The sequence below is a fragment of the Castor canadensis genome, chromosome 11, assembly GCF_047511655.1.
Source record: "Castor canadensis chromosome 11, mCasCan1.hap1v2, whole genome shotgun sequence".
NCBI classification, from domain to species: domain Eukaryota; kingdom Metazoa; phylum Chordata; class Mammalia; order Rodentia; family Castoridae; genus Castor; species Castor canadensis.
In genome coordinates this window covers 13,033,374-13,054,065 of record NC_133396.1, presented here as the reverse complement: position 1 = coordinate 13,054,065, position 20,692 = coordinate 13,033,374, and the positions used below count along the sequence as shown (strand labels likewise).

The 20,692-nt window shown below is 35.5% G+C and overlaps 1 protein-coding gene across 19 annotated transcripts in view; it reads left to right on the top strand.

Annotated features, from left to right (window-relative positions):
• Cep112 (centrosomal protein 112) overlaps positions 1 to 20,692 on the top strand; it is a 459,140-nt gene that overhangs the window by 183,902 nt on the left and 254,546 nt on the right. For all 19 annotated transcript variants that reach the window (XM_074045313.1, XM_074045307.1, XM_074045308.1 and 16 more), the window contains one exon: positions 962 to 1,097. In XM_074045313.1, the coding sequence (XP_073901414.1) occupies positions 962 to 1,097 (136 nt within the window). The remainder of the gene's footprint in view (positions 1 to 961; positions 1,098 to 20,692) is intronic.

The window sequence follows — 20,692 nt, the reverse complement described above, 5'->3', positions numbered from 1 at the left end:
TACTCTTATATATACTTACTGTGATAATAAGCAAAAGTTAATACAAAAATATTTTGCTTAATGCCCAGCACCTAGTCAGAACTCAAAATTAGCATTATGAACTTGTGTACATTTATAAACTAAAGGCTTTGATTTTTTTCTTCTACAAATGTGCAGAGATTTCTCTTATTTTGCCTGACATTTTTGACTATACAACTTCTGTTTGCGGTATGGGGAGAGGAGATGGTTGTCAGGTCTTTTAGGCAAATCCATTCGAGGGAAGTAGGATAATTTCAGACCACCATGATCATTGATCACCTGCAAGTCAGCTGCTGACAGACATTGCATCTTCCTACTGGTACACTGTTTTTTAAATTGAGATATAATTCACATATAAAATTTTCCCTTTTAAAGTACACAATTTGGTGAAATTTAATATATTTGTAGGAATGTGTAACCATTACCACTAATTCCAATTGTACTTATTACTCAAAAACAAACCCCATATCCATTAGCAATCAGTTCCCCACTCCTCTCATTCCCATCAGTAACATCTGCTTTCTGTCTCTATAGATTCATAGAAGTGGAATCATACAATGTGTGACCTTTTGAGACTGGGTTCTTTCACTTGCTTTAATATTAACAATGTTTATCCATGGTGTAACATACACCACTGCATTACATTGTAGGTCTGAGTAATACTCCATTGTATGGATATACCACATTTTGTTTCTTTGTTCAGCAGATGGAGACACATAGTTTTACATAGTTTTGTTTTTAGAGAAATCTTTGAAAGTAGTTATGCCTTCATCAGATTGTATATTGCATGTTTATGGCTTTCCCCCCAGACAAATTGTTTTATTGTGAGCTTTTTAAAGTACAGTTTTATAGAGTGTGGATCATAAAATTGAAATCTGAATTTTATTTGAGAGAAGACTAAATATTTTATGGTTGAGCTCTGAAGCTTTTCTGAACTTTGCAGAGAAAAAGAGGAGCAGCTCACTCGTGTGACTGAAGTTCAGAGATTGCAGGCCCAGCAGGCAGATGCAGCTCTAGAAGAGTTTAAGCGGCAGGTGGAACTGAATTCGGAGAAGGTCTATGCTGAAATGAAAGCGCAGGTAAGACAACCATAGCATCACTCCCTTAGTAGAAAGGTGCATTCTCATCTCCAGTGGAAGGGACGTTACCCCTTGATTCATCCTCGAAGCAATGTCAGAACAGTCATTCGAAGTTCCTTCTACAAGTATGTTAAGAGCAAGAGTGTGTCTTGTCGGGCTGAGGATGTAGCTCACTGGTAGAGCACTTACCTTGCATGTACAAGGCCCGTGGTTACAACTGCAGCACCACAAAAAAAAAAAGAAAAAAAGGAAAAAGAAATGTCTTGTTTAGGGGAATGAATTAGCCTTACAAGGAAAACTTTACCACCAACTGGTTTCTATAGAGTAGGGGCTCAAGCTGACCATGTCTCTGTTTCTGCATGTTTCATAAATAGTGTTTAATTGACCAGTTACAGCAAATTATTTTCAACTGAAGGTTCAGGAGGGCTGAACCTGTCTCTCTTCTTTTATAGGTTAAGCAGTATTTTTTTAAGTTTGTAAAAAATAAATGGAATTACTACTAATGCCTACTTATTTATCGTGAATTACCCACAATTGTTAATGCTCTGTTTACGTAAACTAAAACATTACAGGTGATCTTGTTACTCATTTTCACTCATGTTATTCTCTCCTCTGCCTCTTAGAAAACTACTATAACTGATTTTGTGTGAGTTAGTTCAGTCTATTTTATACTGTTACATACATATATGATGTTGGTATATAATACATATGTGTAAAATACAACAAATAAAATGTAGCATTTAATGTCATACTTTTATATCATGTATGTCCACATATATGATATAATATGCATATGTAAAGTACATATTATAAGCACATATAATTGTTTTATTTTTGTATGTTAAAAATTGCACGATACAAATTTCATGTATTCTTGTTTGCTCATTTATATTTAATATTATGTATCTCTGTTCTATGTTGACTTGGTGCAATATTGTTAATAATATTTTTATCATATGAAGATAACCATATTTTAATGATCAGTTCTCTCCCCCTTTTCTTCTTTTTGGTTGTATTGGGGTTTGAACTGCAGGCTTTGTGCTTTCTAGGTAGGCGTGCTACCATTTGAGCCACATCTCCAGACCTTTTTACTCCATTATTTTTGGAGCTAGGGTCTCATTTTTTGCCCAGGTTGACTTGGACCATGATCATTCTATTTTATTTGTACAATATCGCTGGATGACAGGTGTGTACCATCATGCCCAGATTACTGGTCGAAATGGGGACTCGTGAACTTTTTGCCTGACTGGCTGTGAACCACAATCCTCCTGATCTCAGCCTCCTGAATATCTAGGATTACAGTTGTGAGGCACCAGTGCCCTCCTTCTCAGTTCTCTTATTGGAGTATATTCAGGTTATTTCACAGTGTTCCTGAGTGGCAAGAGTGTTGCAGTGTTTGTTTGGGATGCCATTAGCAGCTATAGCACACATTCATGTTAGAAACGTCCTTTAGGAGGGCGTGATGTGTGCCTCTGACTAAGCCCTACAGGGTTTACAGTTCACAACACTATTTATTTTTTGTGGTTATTTTCTCAATTTTGATTTCTGTTCATACTGACTTTAGGGATTTGGGCTCTGAGAGTAGCGCCTAGAATCTCATTTTTGTTTTCTTCTTGCTGCCTAAGGCAAAAGCTGGATTCCTACTGAAAATTTGTATTGGTAAGCAGAGACTTTCCATGCCTGCTATAGAAATAAAAATTCCAGTTCCTTGCTATGATCAGGACCCAGGGCCTAGGATGTTTATCTGGTCCAAATATTCCATGGAGCTGATAGGAAAATCTCCCATAGGCTTAAAATTAAAGGTATAGAGAAAAAATTGAAGGAAAAAGGTCTAGGCAAGACTTTTAAAATAAGCTGTCCAGAAGTTTAGGCTAAAAATTTAGATGTTTGAAATTGCTAAAGCCGAAAGTACAAATTCCCAAGAAAAGCTGACTGTGATAGTCATATTGTTTGGACTCAGTAACGGTACATCTTTTTTTAAATTACTCACTTATTCACATGTGCATATATTGTTTGGGTCATTTCTCCCCTCTGCCCCCTACTCCCCTCTATCCCCCCTCCCCCGTCACTTCCAGGCAGAACCTGTTCTGTCCTTATCTCTAATTTTATTGAAGAAAAGACATAAGCCTAATAAGGAAGACAAAGTGTTTTTGCTAGTTGAGTTAAGGATAGCTATACAGAAATATTCCTAGCATTGCTTTCCTGTACACGTGTTACAACCCATGTTGATTCATCTCTAACTGATCTTTATTCTGGTTCCTGATCCCTTTCTCATGTTAACCTCTGTCGCTTTAAGGTTTCTGTTATTAGCTCCTCTGGAGTGTGGACATCAAACGCTTTCACATTTTGGGTTTTCTACCTATTCCTGTATCTCCTATATGTGCTCTCCCCTTGTCATGTGATCCAAATCCAGCCTCATTGCTGCATTTGCCCTAGATCTAAAGTCCGCATATAAGGGAGAACATACGATTTTTGGTCTTCTGAGCCTGGCTAACTTTGCTCAGAATGAGGTTCTCTAGTTCCATCCATTTACCTACAAATGATAAAATTTCATTCTTCTTCATGGCTGAGTAAAATTCCATTGTGTACAAGTACCACATTTTCTTGATCCATTCATTATTAGCTGGGCATCTTGGTTGTTTCCATAACTTGGCTATTGTGAATAGTGCTGCAATAAACATGGGTGTGCAGGTGCCTCTGGAGTAACCTGTGTTGCATTCCTTTGGGTATATCCCCAGGAGTAGGATTGCTGGATCATATGGTAGGTCTATGTTTAGATTTTTAAGAAGCCTCCAAATTTTTTTCCAGAGTGGTTGTACTAGTTTGCATTCCCACCAACAGTGTAAGAGGGTTCCTTTTTCTCCACATCCTTGCCAACACCTGTTGTTGGTGGTGTTTTTGATGATGGCTATTCTAACAGGGGTGAGGTGGAATCTTAGTGTGGTTTTGATTTGCATTATGGCTAGAGATGGTGAGCATTTTTTCATGTGTTTTTAGCCATTTGAATTTCTTCTTTTGAGAAAGTTCTGTTTAGTTCAGTTGCCCATTTCTTAATTGGTTCATTGATTTTAGAAGAGTTTAGTTTCTTAAGTTCCCTGTATATTCTGGTTATCAGTCCTTTGTCTGATGTGTAGCTGGCAAACATTTTCTTCTACTCTGTGGGTGGTCTCTTCAGTTTAGAGACCATTTCTTTTGTTGTGCAGAAGCTTTTTAATTTTTGAAGTCCCATTTTTCCATCCTTTCTCTTAGTTGCTGGTTTAAGGAGCTCTTTGCCTATTCCTATTAGTTCCACAGTGTATCCTGCTCCTTCCTGTAGTAACTTCAGAGTTTTAGGTCTGAGATTTAGGTCCTTCGTCCATTTTGAGTAGATACTAGTACAAGGTGATAGACATGGATCTAGTTTCAGTTTCTTGCAGACAAGTAACAACTTTTCCCAGCAACATTTGTTGAAGAGGCTGTCTTTTCTCCATCGTTTATTTTGGCACCTTTGTCAAAAATGAGGTGGGTACAGTTGTGTGGATTCATATCCGGGTCCTCTATTCTATTCCACTGGTCTTCATGTCTGTTTTTGTGCCAGCACCATGCTGTTTTTATTGCTATTGCTTTGTAATATAGTTTGAAGTCAGGTATTGTGATACCTCCAGCATTGCTCTTTTTGCTGAGTATTGCCTTGGCTATTCGTGGTCTCTTGTGTATCCAAATGAACTTTAGGGTAGATTTTTCAATCTCTATGATGAAAGTCATTGGGATTTTGATGGGAATTGCATTAAACATGTAGATTGCTTTTGGTAGTATAGCCATTTTTACTATGTTGATTCTACCAATCTATGAGCACGGGAGATCTCTCCATCTTCTGTAGTCTTCCTCGATCTCTTTCTTCAGGAGTTTGTAATTCTCCTTGTAGAGGTCATTCACATCTTTTGTTAAATTTACTCGTAGGTATTTGATTTTTTTTGAGGCTATTGTGAATGGAATTGTTTCCATATATTCCTTCTCAGTTTGTTTGCTGTTGGTGTATAGAAAAGCTAATGATTTTTGTAAGTTGGTTTTGTATCCTGCCACCTTGCTGTAACTATTTATGGTGTCTAACAGTTTTTGGGTAGACTTTTTTGGGTCTTTAAGGTATAGGATCATATCATCTGCAAATAAGGATATTTTGACAGTTTCTTTACCTATTTGTATTCCTTTTATTTCTTCTTCTTGCCTAATTGCTCCGGCTAGAAATTCCATACTATGTTGAATAGGAGTGGGGATAGTGGGCACCCTTGTCTCATTCCTGATTTTAGAGAATATGGTTTCAGTTTTTTCCCATTAATTATGATGTTGGCTGTAGGTTTGTCATATATTGCCTTTACAATGTTGAGGTACATTCCTTCTATTCCTAGTTTTCTTAGAGTTTTTATCATGAAGTGGTGTTGGATCTTGTCGAAGGCTTTTTCGGCATCTATTGAGATGATCAAGTGGTTTTTGTCTTTCCTTCTATTAATGTGCTGTAATACATTTATAGATTTGTGTATATTGAACCACCCCTGCATCCCTGGGATGTAGCCAACTTGGTCATGGTGTATGATCTTTCTTATGTGTTGTTGGATTTGGTTTGCCATTGTTTTATTAAGGATTTTTGCATTGATATTCATTAAGGAAATTGGCCTATAGTGCTCCTTTTTGGAGGTGTCTTTGTCTGGTTTTGGGATGAGTGTAGTATTAGCTTCGTAAAATGAGTTAGGCAGTGTTCCTTCCCTTTCTATTTCATGGAACAGTTTAAGGAGAGTTGGTATTAGTTCTTCTTTAAATGTTTGATAGAATTCAGCAATATATCCTTCAGGCCTGGACTTTTCTTTTTTGGGAGACTCTTGATCGCTGCTTCAATTTCGTTTTGTGTTATAGATCTATTCAGGTGATTAATATCCTCTTGGTTCAGTTTTGGGTGGTTGTAAGTTTCTAGAAATCTGTCCGTTTCTTCAGAATTTTCAAATTTACTGAAGTATAGGTTCTCAAAGTAGTCTCTGATGATTCCTGGATTTCTGTGGTGTTTGTTGTTATCTCCCCTTTTGCATTTCTGATTTTACTGATTTGGGTTTTTTCTCTCCTCATTTTAGTCAGGTTTGCCAGGGGTTTGTCGACCTTATTTATTTTTGCAAAGAACCAGCTTTTTGTTTCATTGATTCTTTGTATTTTTTTTGTTTCTATTTCATTGATTTTGACCCATATTTTCATTATTTCTCTCCTTCTGCTTGTTTCGGGATTTGCCTGTTCTTGTTGTTCTAGGAGTTTGAGATGTAGCATTAGGTCATTGATTTGAGATCTTACTGTCCTTAATGTATACACTTGTGGCTATAAACTTTCCTCTTAGGACTGCCTTTGCTGTGTCCCATAGGTTCTGGTAGGTCGTGTTTTCATTTTCATTAATTTTCAGGAACCTTTTAATTTCCTCTTTTATTTCATCAGTGACCCATTGATCATTGAGTAATGTGTTATTCAGTTTCCAATTGTTTGCCTGTTTTTCACTGCTGTTTTTGTTGTTGATTTCTAGTTTTAATGCATTGTAATCAGATAGAATGCATATTTCTGTTTTCTTATATTTGCTGAGGCTTGCTTTGTGCCCTAAGATATGATCAATTTTGGAGAAAGTTCCATGGGCTGCTGAGAAGAAAGTATATTGTGCAGCAGTTGGATGAAATATTCTGTAGACATCGGCTAGGTCCATTTGATCTATTATGTGATTTAGTTCTAGGATTTCTTTATTGATATTTTGTTTGGATGACCTATCTATTGGTGATAGGGGGGTATTAAGGTCTCCCGCTACCACTGTGTTGGAGTTTATATATGTTTTAAGGTCCTTCAGAGTATGTTTGATGAAATTGGGTGCATTGATGTTGGGTGCATATAGGTTGATAATTGTTATTTCCTTTTGATGTATTTCCCCTTTATTAGTATAGAGTGTCCTTCTTTATCTTGTTTGATCAATGTAAGTTTGAAGTCTACTTTGTCTGTGATAAGTATTGCTACCCCTGCCTGTTTTCGGGGGCCATTGGCTTGGTAAATCTTCTTCCAGATTTTCAACCTAAGGCAGTGTTTGTTTCTGTCAATGAGATAGGTCTCCTTTAGGCAGCTTATTGTTGGATCTTCCTTTTAAATGCAGTTTGCCAGTCGGTGTCTTTTGATGGGGGAATTTAGTCTGTTAACATTCAGTGTTAATATTGATAGGTACATGGTGATCCCTGTCATGTAGTTGTCTTTGTTGATTAAGGGTGTAATTGTGTGTAGCTAAATCAGTGTTACTGTCTACTTTTTTGCCTTTTCTTCTTCTGTGGTTTGGTATTGCCTGCCCTTTCATGGTTTTGTTTGCTTTCATTTTCTGTGTGCAGAATTCAGTAAAGGTACATCTTGGGGCTGATGATATAATAGTAATAGAGCCCAGAATTCATGGGTGAATAGGAACACAAAAACAGGTGAATAACATAAAACGTGGGAGAATATTATGTACGATAAGAAAAGGTTTCTGCACTTAGCACTCACAGGATAAAAGCATACTTCTAGAAATGAGCTACAGTAGAATTCAGGAAAACATCTCAGAAAATTAGTACCTTTATAAAGGTCAAAAGTTAAGTAAAACTGTGCAGTGAACCTGGATACATCCTGGAAAAAGAATTGAACCTCAAGAATAAAATGAATATTCTGCCAGTTTCTAGGCAGGATGATACGGCAAAGAAATTAGAAAATAATGTCACAATGTTTCACAGTTTTGAAAGCAAAAGTTGTTACTTAGTTTATATAAACCAAGGAGTTTTTCACTCACAAAATCAGCAAGAAATGTCTTGTTTGTATAATACACACACACACACACACACACACACACACACATATTTATATAACTTCTTTATTTTCTGGAAAAATTATATGAACACATCAGTCAATCCAGAGATGAAGCATGAGACTTCTCACACATGAGGATACCATCGTGAAAGTGATAAGGCAAGAACACAGGAATTCAATAAAGTAAAAACAAATGTAAATAATTGTTAAAAATTTAGTTATAAAATAGAATGTTAAGTAATTATTTCTGAAAAAGAAAGCATGTAAAGTGTAAAATACAAATGTAATAACTTGAGTCTATGTCCCTAGATTACAATAATAAAGTTCAAGAAATAGATGCGTAGGACTGGAGTAGAGCTTAGTGGTAGAGCACTTGGCCCTGGGTTGTTCCTCAGCACTGCAGTAAAAAACAAAAAAAAACAAGAAAGAAAAGTAGATGGGAGAGCAAAGTGTGACTCTATGTCATGAATATGTGAGACTTACAAGATTAAAATCAGGGAAATGCAGGTTAAAATAATTTTGAAATGTATAAACTATCAAAAGAAATACAGTCCAGTTGAAATTTATAAATCTTAGTATAGCATGGAAAAAATAATGTTCTAGAGCCAGGCAGTATTTCAGACTAAAGATGGTTTAGAATCTGCCCTGTCCCAAGCTTATACTGTGGTGAATTATTTTTATAACCATAAAGACAGGAAATGATATCAGCAGAAATGACTTGATTGGTACACTTTGCTGTTTCCTTTTTTGGGCATAATTTGGTGGCCTTTAGCCTGCGATTGGTGTGTTGGCTGCCAAGGCTCTGTTGCTTATCTACAAGAGTTACAAGAGTGTGCTCTTGGTTAGGTTACAGCCTGCCTGCATCAAGCTTCACTATATATGGAAGCCCCTTTTGGCCAAACTTATTGTTCAACTACTGGTTTAGATCAGTTTATTCTGGTTCAGCAAAATATAGACATTAAAAATATAACAAAATGTGCATTCTCATAAATATCTTCAGAAGATAATAGCTAACCTTGAGAAGAGATTTTGCCAAACCAACAGAAGCAGAAACACCATAAAATGCCAAAGTGAGACAGAATATACTGCTGCAATAGTAAACATTAATATTTAAATTTTTTCTAGTTAAAAAATAGTATTGATGAGCAGACTTAAATCCATGAATATACTGTTTATAAAACATACAACTAAAATAAAATTATACAAAACTTGTATTTAAAAGGATATTGAAAACATGTCACTTATATTCAGACAAAATAAATTATGAATGTGGTAAAATACCATACAGAGTGGAATGAGTGCAAGTCAATAAACTAGACAAAGGGATATATTGTTTCATATTAATGGGACTAATCAATTCACATATGAAAAGATGTTAAGAGTAAACTAGTAATTGGATAGTTTGATATATTTTTCTCTACAATAGATGAAGGAAAGAACAAGTCAAATAGTAGGTCTAAATAACAGTTTGTATAACAACAGTATTTCTACTTTCTATCAGAGACAACACATTAACTGTTTACTGTCAGTAAGAAGTTATGAAACTCAGTAGACCATAGAGAAATCCTCCATCTATTTCTAACACTCGGTATGTCAGAGAAGACATACAATGCAATAAAACTGGAAATTAAATTTCAGTTAAAATTGGTACATTGGATTTACCAAAATGAAAATTATTTGCTCTTTGAATGATTCCATTAAAAAACAACAAAAGGAGACATGGCAAGCCAGAGAATGGTAGAAAAGATTTATAATACCTGTATTTCGAGGAATTTATATCTAAAATATAAATGAAATTTTATAATTCAATAAAAGACAAACAACCCAATTAAAATAAGTAAAAAAAATTTGAGCAGACACTTCATAGAAGATGTACAAACAACCAGTAAGTACAGAAAAGATACTCTGTGTCATTTACCACTGAGGTGCACATTAAAGCCAACAGGAGATGCAACTTTGCTTATATTAGAATGTTAAAATGGTAAGGATTAGTGGGCAATACCAAGTGTTAGCAAAGGTGAGAGATAAATCGAGTACTATGCATTGCTGGTAGATATAAAATAATGTTGCCACTTTGGAAAATTGCCAGTTTTCTTAAAAAGTTGAACATACAATGATCATATGTCAGCCATTCACTTTTATATATTTAACCCAGAGAAATAAACACATGTCCAGATAAAGACTTGTACACAAACATTGGCAACAGCTTTAATCATGAAAGGTTCAATCTAGAACAGCCCTAATGTTACTCAACAGATGAAAGGATAAACAAAATGTGGAATATAAAATGGAATATTACTCAGCAATAAAAAGAAATGAACTACTGATACTTTCAAGAAAGTGGATAAATCTCAAAATCCTGCTGAATGAAAGAATATGAAAACAAGACTGTATACAAAATGTTTTATAATCTCTGGTTTCTATTAGAATTCCCTAGATGATATTGAGTTTTTTGTCTTAACTGACTATTAATTGAGTTCATTTCAGAGCAAAAGTCTTGTTCGCATCTTCCATGGGTGTTTCAAAGCCTTTACTCTGCTGTGTTGGTGCTGTGAAGCTCAAGACTAGAACTAGATGGCTCCCCTGTGAATTGTATCAAATATTTAAAGAAAAATGTGAAAGCTCAGGAAATTGAGGAAGAAGGAACACTTTATGGACCAGTGTTAGCTGATAGCAAAGCCAGGACACTTTAGATTACTATCTGTCACAAACAGGGACTTAAAATGCTGAATGCTATTTTAGTGAACTGAATCCACAACATATAGAAACCAAGTGAGTTTTTTTTGGCAGTGCTAGATTTGAACTAAGGGCCTTACGCTTGCTAGGCAGGCGCTCTACCATGTCCCCAGCCTTTTTGCTTTAGTTATTTTTCTAGTAGGGTCTTGCCTAGATTGGCCTGGACCATGACCTGCCTCCCATGTAGCTGGTATGATAGGCACATGCCATCATGCCCAGCTTTTATTTGTTCAGATAGGGTCTTGCAAACTTTTTTTTGCCAGTGCTGGCCTTGAGTAGTGATCCTCCAGATCTCTGCCTCCTGACTAGCTGGAATTATATGCTTAAGCCACCATGCCCAGCCCAAACCAAATGAGATTTATCCCAAGAACCCAAGGTTGTTTTAAAATTTGAAAATCAACTTTATACAGCATATTAATATTAATAAAATAAAGGATGAAATTACCTAATTATACTAATAGAGGCAGGAAAGCATCTGAAAAACTCCAATACCCATTTATGATTTTTAATAAATTTTTAGAAAATTATGGCTAGAAGTAAACTTATTCAACCTAATACAAGACCCCTATGAAAACACCACAAGTCAGTAAACTTAATGTTCCAAGACTGAATGCTTTTTCTTCTAAGAAGACAGTGTCTCTTTATGCTATTTCTTTTATTCAGCATTGTTTTGGAGTATCTAGCCAGTGCACCAAGAAACAGACAAACAAAAAAGAAAAAAAAAAAGCATACAGATTAGAAAGGAAGAAGTACAAATGTTGTAGATACCATGATGATCCTAGGTGGTGAAAATCTGTAAAAGAAATACTAGCGGTAATAAATGATTTAAATGCATTTTCAGTATACAAGAAAAATATGCAGAAATCAATCACAATCTACATATTCATAGGGAAATATCTGAAAATGAAATTAAGAAGACAATTTAATTCATAACAGCATGAGAAAGAATAAAATATTTGCAAATAAACTAATAAAATAAGATGAAGACATGTAAGTAAGTCTAGATATTACTGAAAGATATTTGAAAATAAGTAGACAGTTTAAAAGTAAGTAGAAAGCTCACATATGTTCATGGAGTTGAAGTCACAGTATCAAGATGGCAACTCTCCCAAAATTGGCCTAAAGATCCATACAATCCTATTAAAGTTCCAGTGTACGTTTTTGTAGTCAATGATAATCAAAAATGCTTATTTTGACTAGTAATTTTTTATTTTATTTTACTCCATTTATAAAAAATAAATTGAAACAGCAATGTGCTAGAAATTCCAGAAGCCTGAGGAAGCAGGCAGTTGCATGTGCTTCTGGGGGCAGTACAAAGTGTTATAACTGTTCTGAAGGACTGGTTTAGCATTGTGCTCATTTACCTTCTGGTTCTACTTAGACGACTTAATTTTTTTCAGAACTACAAAATGTTCAATATGTATTCTCCAGGATGTTTATCGTAATTTTTCATGGTGAAAAAATTAGAAAATATACAAGAATATTGTAGGCAATGTAGAAAATTAATAATTATAGAATTTGTATGGCAGAACTGAAAGCCCTGGAGACAATGTAATCTCAGGAACCATTATATTAAGAACCCTGCCCAGACACAAAATGAGATGGCTACCAAAAAGACAGCCAGGAATGGCAGGTGGTGTTTGTGGAGGTACTTCTGGAACTACCCTTTCAGTCTCCTCAGATCATCTCTGATTGTTCTCTGCTATGCCAGCTCATGATCTGTCTTGTCTTGTTTCACCAAACCTGCCAGACCCACTGACTCTTCCTTTTCTTTACCTTAGGAGCTTGTGTGCGCTTTTCTTCTTGGTCTCATGTCTCTATGGACTAGTTAAATGACCCGGTGAAGGAAGGGCCACATGGGTCATGTCCTTGGGGAGTCCCCCATTCCCCATATCCTTCTTCCCCTGTCCTGTCTTTGTGTGCAACCTTCACCAGACCTGATCTATTGAGTAGTGCTAATTCAGACTCCTTGAAAATGAACAGGGACAAGTGATGAGCAGGACATTATTTGAGTTGTCTTCTGTTGAAGGGATGCTCTTCAGTGGTTTCAGTTGCACATGGTTTTGGTAAATGCAGTTGAAATTTCTGAAGTAAGAAAGCATCCTTGGTAGGAGTGCAGTAATAGGAGTCCCATTTATAAAAGAATCAAGTCAGCCATGTTCTTCTTACAGTGCAAAATTGAACAAATATTAAACAAAATATGAAAATATATGTCAAAATGTGATAATTTAGAAGTCTTCTATTCCAGTTGATTGAGTGTGGATCTGATAATAGATTAATTTCTAAAAGAAAAATTAGAGATCAATTATAAGGAGAATTATGTTTTAGATTTTTCTGTAGTCTTTATTTTTTGCAGTCTTCCTTTTCTGTTTTTGTTTTAAACTGCCTTTGTCTTTTCTGCAGAAATATTTTGTGAAAAGGCCAGCAGAGCTGTAGGGCATAATTTTTTATTTGGAGACTGCTGCATATAGCAGACAGTGGAATTTTGAATTAAAAAATAAAAGCTTTGAGTTTGTTTTAGAAAGAGAATCTTTGCTTCAAAAATGAGACCCATGAGAGAAAATGGACCAGACTTAAACTTTAAAAAAAATTGCTCCCTGCTGTTTCTTTCACTTTGAAGAACATCTCATCTCATTTAATGTTGCTTAAATAACTCAATTTTTCTTCAATGATGAAATCCATTGTAGCTATCGGTAATTAAAGTGCATATTTTAATTGTGAAAATGTATTACTATTAGGGTTAAATCTATGTGTGTATCATGAACCATATTTTAAAAAGAAATAGTGCTCTGTGTTTATCTATTCTCTGTGAGACAAATAAATGAATGAAAAAGACAGCTATGTGTTTTGAAGTATTGGCAACAGTTCTAAAGTGGAATTTTTTTAATCTTGTAAATCCATTGCTGAGTGTCAGCTAACTCGTTCCTCCTGGGGCTTCTACAGGCTTCTCGTTTCTACCTTGTTTTTCTCCTTTTGAAAATATACTCTAGTTAGATGATATTTGCTGCTAAATGTCTGGCTTTAACTTCCATCCCTTTCTCTTCACAGTCACTAGATACATGATACAAACTTTATATCTGGAAAACCCACTGGTTTGCCTTGAAAACAAAATTATGAAAACTATTGCTGTTGACGAGTGGGATTGATTCTGGCTCCTCACATAATTGAAAGTGGCTGGCCAGTTCTTTGGATTCTTAGAGATTTTAAGTTTAGTTCATCTAACTATTATTGTTGTTGAATTAATGAAAAAAGCTTCTCACTATAAAAATATGGAAGAATGCCATCTGGATGCTTTGTGTCATGTGTATTTGGATTACAAACAGGCTTACAAATGATCACACAAATCATTCATTGTGACTGGTATCTTTGTCTTGTTGTCTCTGAGTGCTGGCATTATGGCTGTGTCCCACCATGCCCAGCTTCATGTAATTCTAAATAAGTATTTCCAACCTAGTATTAAAATAATGGAAGACCTAATATAAATAGAAGCATTTTCTCTCAGTTTGTAATAATAGTCTCTTTACTCTCTTGTATTTAGTCTTTAAACAAAATTAGGTAAGATTCAAATGTTTAAAGAGAATCTGCCTTGGTCCATTTTCTACTGCTATAACAGGAAACTGAGTAATATATTAAAAACATTTATTTGTCTAACATTTCTGGAACAAAGAAGTGCAAGAGCACAGTACTAGCATTTTAGTAAAGGGCTTTGTGTGTGTAGTAGGAGGGGGAGTGACAACGCAATACAGAGAGAAAGATTTCTCCAAACGCATCTTTTTTAAAATCAGGAACCCACTCACTTAATAATTGACTCAGTCTGGCAGTAACAAAATTAATCACCTTTTAAAGGTCTCACCTCTTAATATTGTTACAATATCATTTAAATTTCAGCATGAAATTTAATTTATTTGAAAGGCAAATAAAGCAAAATAAAAATAAATAAGATAATTAGAAATGTTAATTTATATTCTTAGGAGCTTACTTGATGTTTTTTCCTTAATAATATTCATTGACTGATCTGTTTTTCAGAAACAAAATAAGCAAAGAAAGAAAAAGCTGCAGAAAACTCCAAATTAGAAAAAAATCTCTTTTGTCATCTGGCTGATTTATAAAAATACTAATATTATGTTTTTTAGTACCTTGACTCTTATCGACATACAGGCTGATGAACAGATTCAACAGATTTTATTTCTTTCATTCATTTCTAAAAAAAAAAAAGTTTATGGATACCTGTTTTATGTCAAGTACTGAGAGTACAGACATGTTTGTGGCTTTTACGATAGGCCATTGCATAAAGGTGGGTGGTAGTGTAGGCGCAAGTTGTGGAATAAATAGGTTTAAGAAAACACAGAGGAGGGGCTTGTGGTAGCCCAATGGGTTATGCCTTTTTTGGAATTATTGCCTCTTTGTGTGGCTATAAATTTCTTAAATGTTTACTTGTTAAAATGTTATAGTTACTGAATTTAGTAAGGTCACTAAATAATAAGTTCAGAAATACAAATCAAATATTATAACAAAATACAGGGAAATGACCAAAATCAGCCTATTTTGTTTAATTTAGGTAAATTCTCTTATTGTGTTAGTAAATTATAAGGCATTTATATTTCTAGAAATATTTCTGTATTTCATATCTATTCTTACTAATATTCATAAATTATATGTGAAATTACCTGTAATGTAACACATGGTACTTTACTAGAGAAAGAATAATAACTTATTATGGCCTTATTTGATGGCAACTATAAGATGTTCACCCATTATACATTCCTTTTTTCTCATAGAACCCTGATTTTATTTAGGGCAACAAGAGACATGGGCTTAAACTATGGACTTTTCTTACCTTGCAGTTGGAGCTGGGCATCTAATGTAGTTCTAAGGAGTGAGATGTAGACAGGATAACTAATTTGTTATTGGCAGAAAACTGCAGGAAAGTTCCTTAAAAGAGGAGTCTGTTAGCTATATGTGTCCTTTACCCTAATTCCTTTTCCCTTCACCCTTTTTGCCTTCCCTCCCCAGCTGTCCAGAACTGCAGAAACCGTTTTGTGACCATTAAGGAAAGATTGAATTACGGTAACCTTAACCTTGAAATTTTGAGTTGTTGATATTTAAGCTTACTTTTGAACTTTTGTTACATTAGGAAAAAAATTAGGAGCTATGGTAGGCTATTTAAGCTATGTATAACTTGGGTCTTGTCTTACATGGAGCAAAGAGTGTCCTGTAAGGCACCATTATCAGGAAGATCCAACACACTTCTTTACTTCTTTCTTGCTGCTTTAAATAACCAACAGTCACAAAAATGTATCCAATCTCTCTTCTAATTTGGCCACCAAGTTTTATTCTTAGGTTCCCTTGAAGCCAGAGTTATATAATACTTGCATTTGCTTGTGTTTTTGTTGTTGTTGACTGGAATTTGGAATGATGTATGATGCAGCAGAATCTTTTGCTTCTATGGCAACTGAGAGTTCTGTATTTTTATACAAAGTTTTTAAGACTTCTCTTTTGAATATTTGTTAATGTGTGGAAGAAGAATGGAGTGGGGTTTGGCATTTTCGGTTGGTGTTATCTAAAGTGATATATCCACTGTTATTTAATTTTTCAGATTTAAAGTCTTTTGTATGTTTTAAACTATTTTCTGTTTTGATTACAGTACATAAAGTCTTAATTTTTAAGAATTTATATGTTTAATATGTTAAATATTGTACAGTTTGTGTTAATGTTTTATTTATGCTGAAGTGAAAAGAACCCCAAATCAATTTTATATGACGATCTATCTTAAAAATACTGAATAGACCATGTCTCCCATGCTTGGTTTACCCTCTCTTCTTTCTTATCCCTTCACTTTGCTTATTCTTCTGTTCATCCTTACAAATTATTTTAGACTCAAAAGAATTTTATTATTTTTTAAATTCAAAAATCATAATTGTATATTTATGGTGCACAGTGTGACACTTTGGTGTATGTCTATCACGTGAATGGTTAAAACCAACTATTTGATATATATATATGACCTTACTTATTTTTTGTGGTGAGACATTTGAAGTTTGCCAGTTTGAGATATATTTTTTAGCTGTAGTCCCCATGCAGTGCAATTGTTCACTAGAAATCATTCCTCTCATCTGACCAAGAATGTATCTGTTAAACATCACCTCCCCTTCCCCTCCTCTTGCTCTTTTGCAGTCTTAAATGACCGCCATTGTAGCCTCTACCCTGTGAGTTTGACTTTCTTAGATCACACATGTATGTGAGATACACAGTTTTATCTTTCTGTACCTGCCTTATTTACTTAACACAGTGTCCTCTGGGTTCATGCATGTTGAGTTTTCTTCTTTCTAAAGGCCAAACGGTACTCTATGGTGTATGTCTGTGCCACTTTTTCTTTATCCAGAGATGGACATTTGGGAAGATTTCATGTCATGGCTTTTGGGAATGATGCTGAATGCACATGGTAGTGCAAATATCCCTTTGACGTATAGATCTCAATTCCTTTCTCTGTTTACTCAGTTGTGGGATTGCTAGATCAAATGGTCATTCTGTTTTTTAGTTTTGAGAACCTTCATACTGTTTGCTTTAATTTACTGTCCTACCAACTGTGCACAAAGGTTTACTTTTCTCTCCCCTCTCATCAGCACATGTTAGCTATCATCTTTTGAGTAATAATCATTACAGCAGCTGTGAGCTGCTTATTGTAGTTTTATTTTGCATTACTTTATTGATTTGTGACACTAAGCATTTTTTCATGACCATGATCCTTCTACCTGCTCCTCCCACATAGCTGGGATTCAGGTATGAACCACTATTCATGCCTGGCTTGTTTGTTGAGATAGTGTCTTGCCAACTTTTTTCCCCAGACTGACCTTGGACCACAATTCTTCTAAGCTCTGCCTCCTGCATAGTTGGAATTATTGGTGTGAGCCATGGAGCCAGATTTTTTCCCATTAAAAAAAATTTATTCATTTATTCATATGTGCATACATTGTTTGGGCCATCTCTCCCTCCCTGCCCCCTCACCCCTTGCTTCCAGGCAGAACCTGTTCTGCACTTTTCTCCAATTTTGTTAAAGAAAAGACATAAGCAATAATAAGAAAGACAAGCATTTTTGCTGGTTTGAAATAAGGATGGCTATACAGAGAGATTCCTAGCATTGCTTCCATGCACATGTGTATTACAACCCAAATTGGTTTATCTCTTCCAGGCCTCTTCACTACTGCCCAGTCACCTTCCCATAGTGGCCTCTGTCAGTTTAGGATTGCTATATTAGCTCCTGTCCTGTATGTGTTCTCACCTTAGCGTGTGACCATGTCCAATAATATCACTGCATTTGTTTTAGGTCTAAAGTCCGCATATGAGGGAGAACATATGATTTTTGGCCTGAACCTTGCTAACTTTGCTTAAGATGATGTTCTCCAGTTCCATCCATTTACTTGCGAATGACAAAATTTCATTCTTTGTGGCTGAGTAAAATTCCATTGTGTATAAATACCACATTTTCTTAATCCATTCATCAGTAGTGGGGCATCTTGGCTGTTTCCATAACTTGGCTATTGTGAATAGTGCTGCAGTAAATGTTGGTGTTCAGGTTCCTATGGAGTAACCTGAGTCACATTCCATTGGGTATATCCCCAGGAGTGGTATTCCTGTATCATATGGTAGATCTATGTTTAGTTTTTTAAGAAGCCTCCATATTGTTTTCCAAAGTGGTCGAACTAGCTTACATTCCCACCAGCAGTGTATGAGGGTTCCTTTTTCCCCTCATCCTCCCAACATTTGTTGTTGGGGGTGTTTTTGATGATAGCTATTCTAACGGGTGAGGTAGAGTCTTAGTGTGGTTTTGATTTGCATTTCCTTTATGGCTGAGGATGGTGAGCATTTTTTTTCATGTGTTTTTTGGCCATTTGGATTTCTTCCTTTGAAAAAGTTCTGTTTAGTTCAGTTGCCCACTTCTTTATCTGTTCAGTGATTTTGAGGGAGTTTAGTTTTTGAGCTTCCTTTATAGTCTGGTTATCAGTCCTTTGTATGATGGATAGCTGGCAAATATTTTCTCCCACTCTGTGGGTGGTCTCTTCAGTTTAAAGACCATTTCTTTTGTTGTGCAGAAGCTTTTTAATTTCATGTAGTCCCATTTGTCCATCCTTTTTCTTAGTTGCTGGGCTGCTGGAGACCTACTGAGGAAGTCCTTGCCTATACCTATTCCTTCCAGAGTATTCCCTGCTCTTTCCTATACTAACTTCAGAGTTTCAGGTCTGATATTAAGGTCCGTGATCCACTTTGAGTTGATACAACTAAAGTGTGATTGACCTGGGTCTAGTTTCAATTTTCTGTAGGCAGATAACTGTTCAGTTTCCCAGCAACATTTGTTGAAGAGGCTGCCTATCCTCCATTGTATGTTTTTGTCACCTTTGTCAAAAATAAGGTTGGCATAGCTGTGTGGGTTCATCTCTGGGTCCTCTGTTCTGTACCACTGGTCTTCATGTCTGTTTTTGTGCCAGCACCATGCTGTTTTTGTTGCTATTGCTGTGTAATATAGTTTGAAGTCGGGTATTGTGATACCTCCAGCATTGCTCTTTTTGTTGAACATTGCCTTGACTATTTGTGGTCTCTTGTGTTTCCAAATGAAGTTTAGGATAGATTTTTAAATCTCTGTGATGAATGTCATTGGGATTTTGATGGGAATTGCGTTGAACATGTAAATTGCTTTTGGCAGTATAGCCATTTATACTACGTTGATTCTACCACTCCATGAGCATGGGAGATCTCTCACCTCTGTAGTCTTCCTCAATCTCTTTCTTCAGAGGTTTGTAGTTCTCCTTGTGAACATCATTCACATCCTTTGTTAGGTTTACTCCTAGGTATTTGATTTTTTTTTGAGGCTATTGTGAATGGAATTGTTTCCATATATTCATTCTCAGTTTGTTCATTATTGTTGTAGTTTTTGGGTAGAGTTTTTTGGGTCTTTAAGGTATAGGATCATATCATCTGCAAATAAGGATATTTTGACAGTTTCTTTACCTATTTGTATTCCTTTTATTTCTTCTTCTTGCCTAATTGCTCTGGCTAGGAATTCCAGTACTATGTTAAATAGGAGTTGGGATAGTGGGCAACCTCATCTCATTCCTGATTTTTAGAGGATATGGTTTCAGTTTTTCACCATTAAGTACGATGTTGGCTGTAGGTTTGTCATATATAGCCTTTACAATGTTGAGGTACTTTCCTTCTATTCCTAATTTTCTTAAAACGTTTGTCATAAAGTGGTATTGGATCTTGTCTAAGGCTTTTTCTGATCTATTGAGATGATCAAGTGGTTTTTGTCTTTCCTTCTATTAATGTGCTGTATTGCATCTATGGATTTGTATATGTTGAACCACCCCTGCTTCCCTGGGATGAAGCCAGCTTGGTCATGGTGAATGATCTTTCTGGTACGTTGTTGGATTCGGTTTGCCATTATTTTATTGAGGATTTTTGCATTGATATTCAGTAAGGAAATTGGCCTATAGTTCTCCTTTTTGGAGGTGTCTTTCTTTGGTTTTGGGATGAGAGTAATACTGGCTTCATAAAATGCGTTAGGCAGTGTTCCTTCCCTTTCTATTTTGTGGAACAGTTTAAGGAGAGTTAGTATTAGTTCTTCTTTAAATGTCTGATAGAATTCAGGAGAGAATCCATCAGATCCTGGGCTTTTCTTTTTTGGGAGATTCTTTATTGGTACTTCAGTTTCATTTTGTGTTACAGATCTATTCAGGTGATTAATACCCTCTTGGTTCAATTTTGGATGGTCATAAGTATTTAGAAATCTGTCCATTTCTTCAAGATTTTCAAATTTATTAGAATATAGGTTCTCAATGAAGTCTCTGATGATTTCCTGAATTTCCATAGTGTTTGTTGTTATCTCCCCTTTTGCATTTCTGATTTTACTGATTTGGGTTTTTTCTCTACTCATTTTAGTCAGGTTTGCCAGGGCACTGTCGATCTTACTTATTTTTGCAAAGAACCAGCTTTTTGTTTCATTGATTCTTTGTATTTTTTTGTTTCTATTTCATTGATTTTGGCCCTTA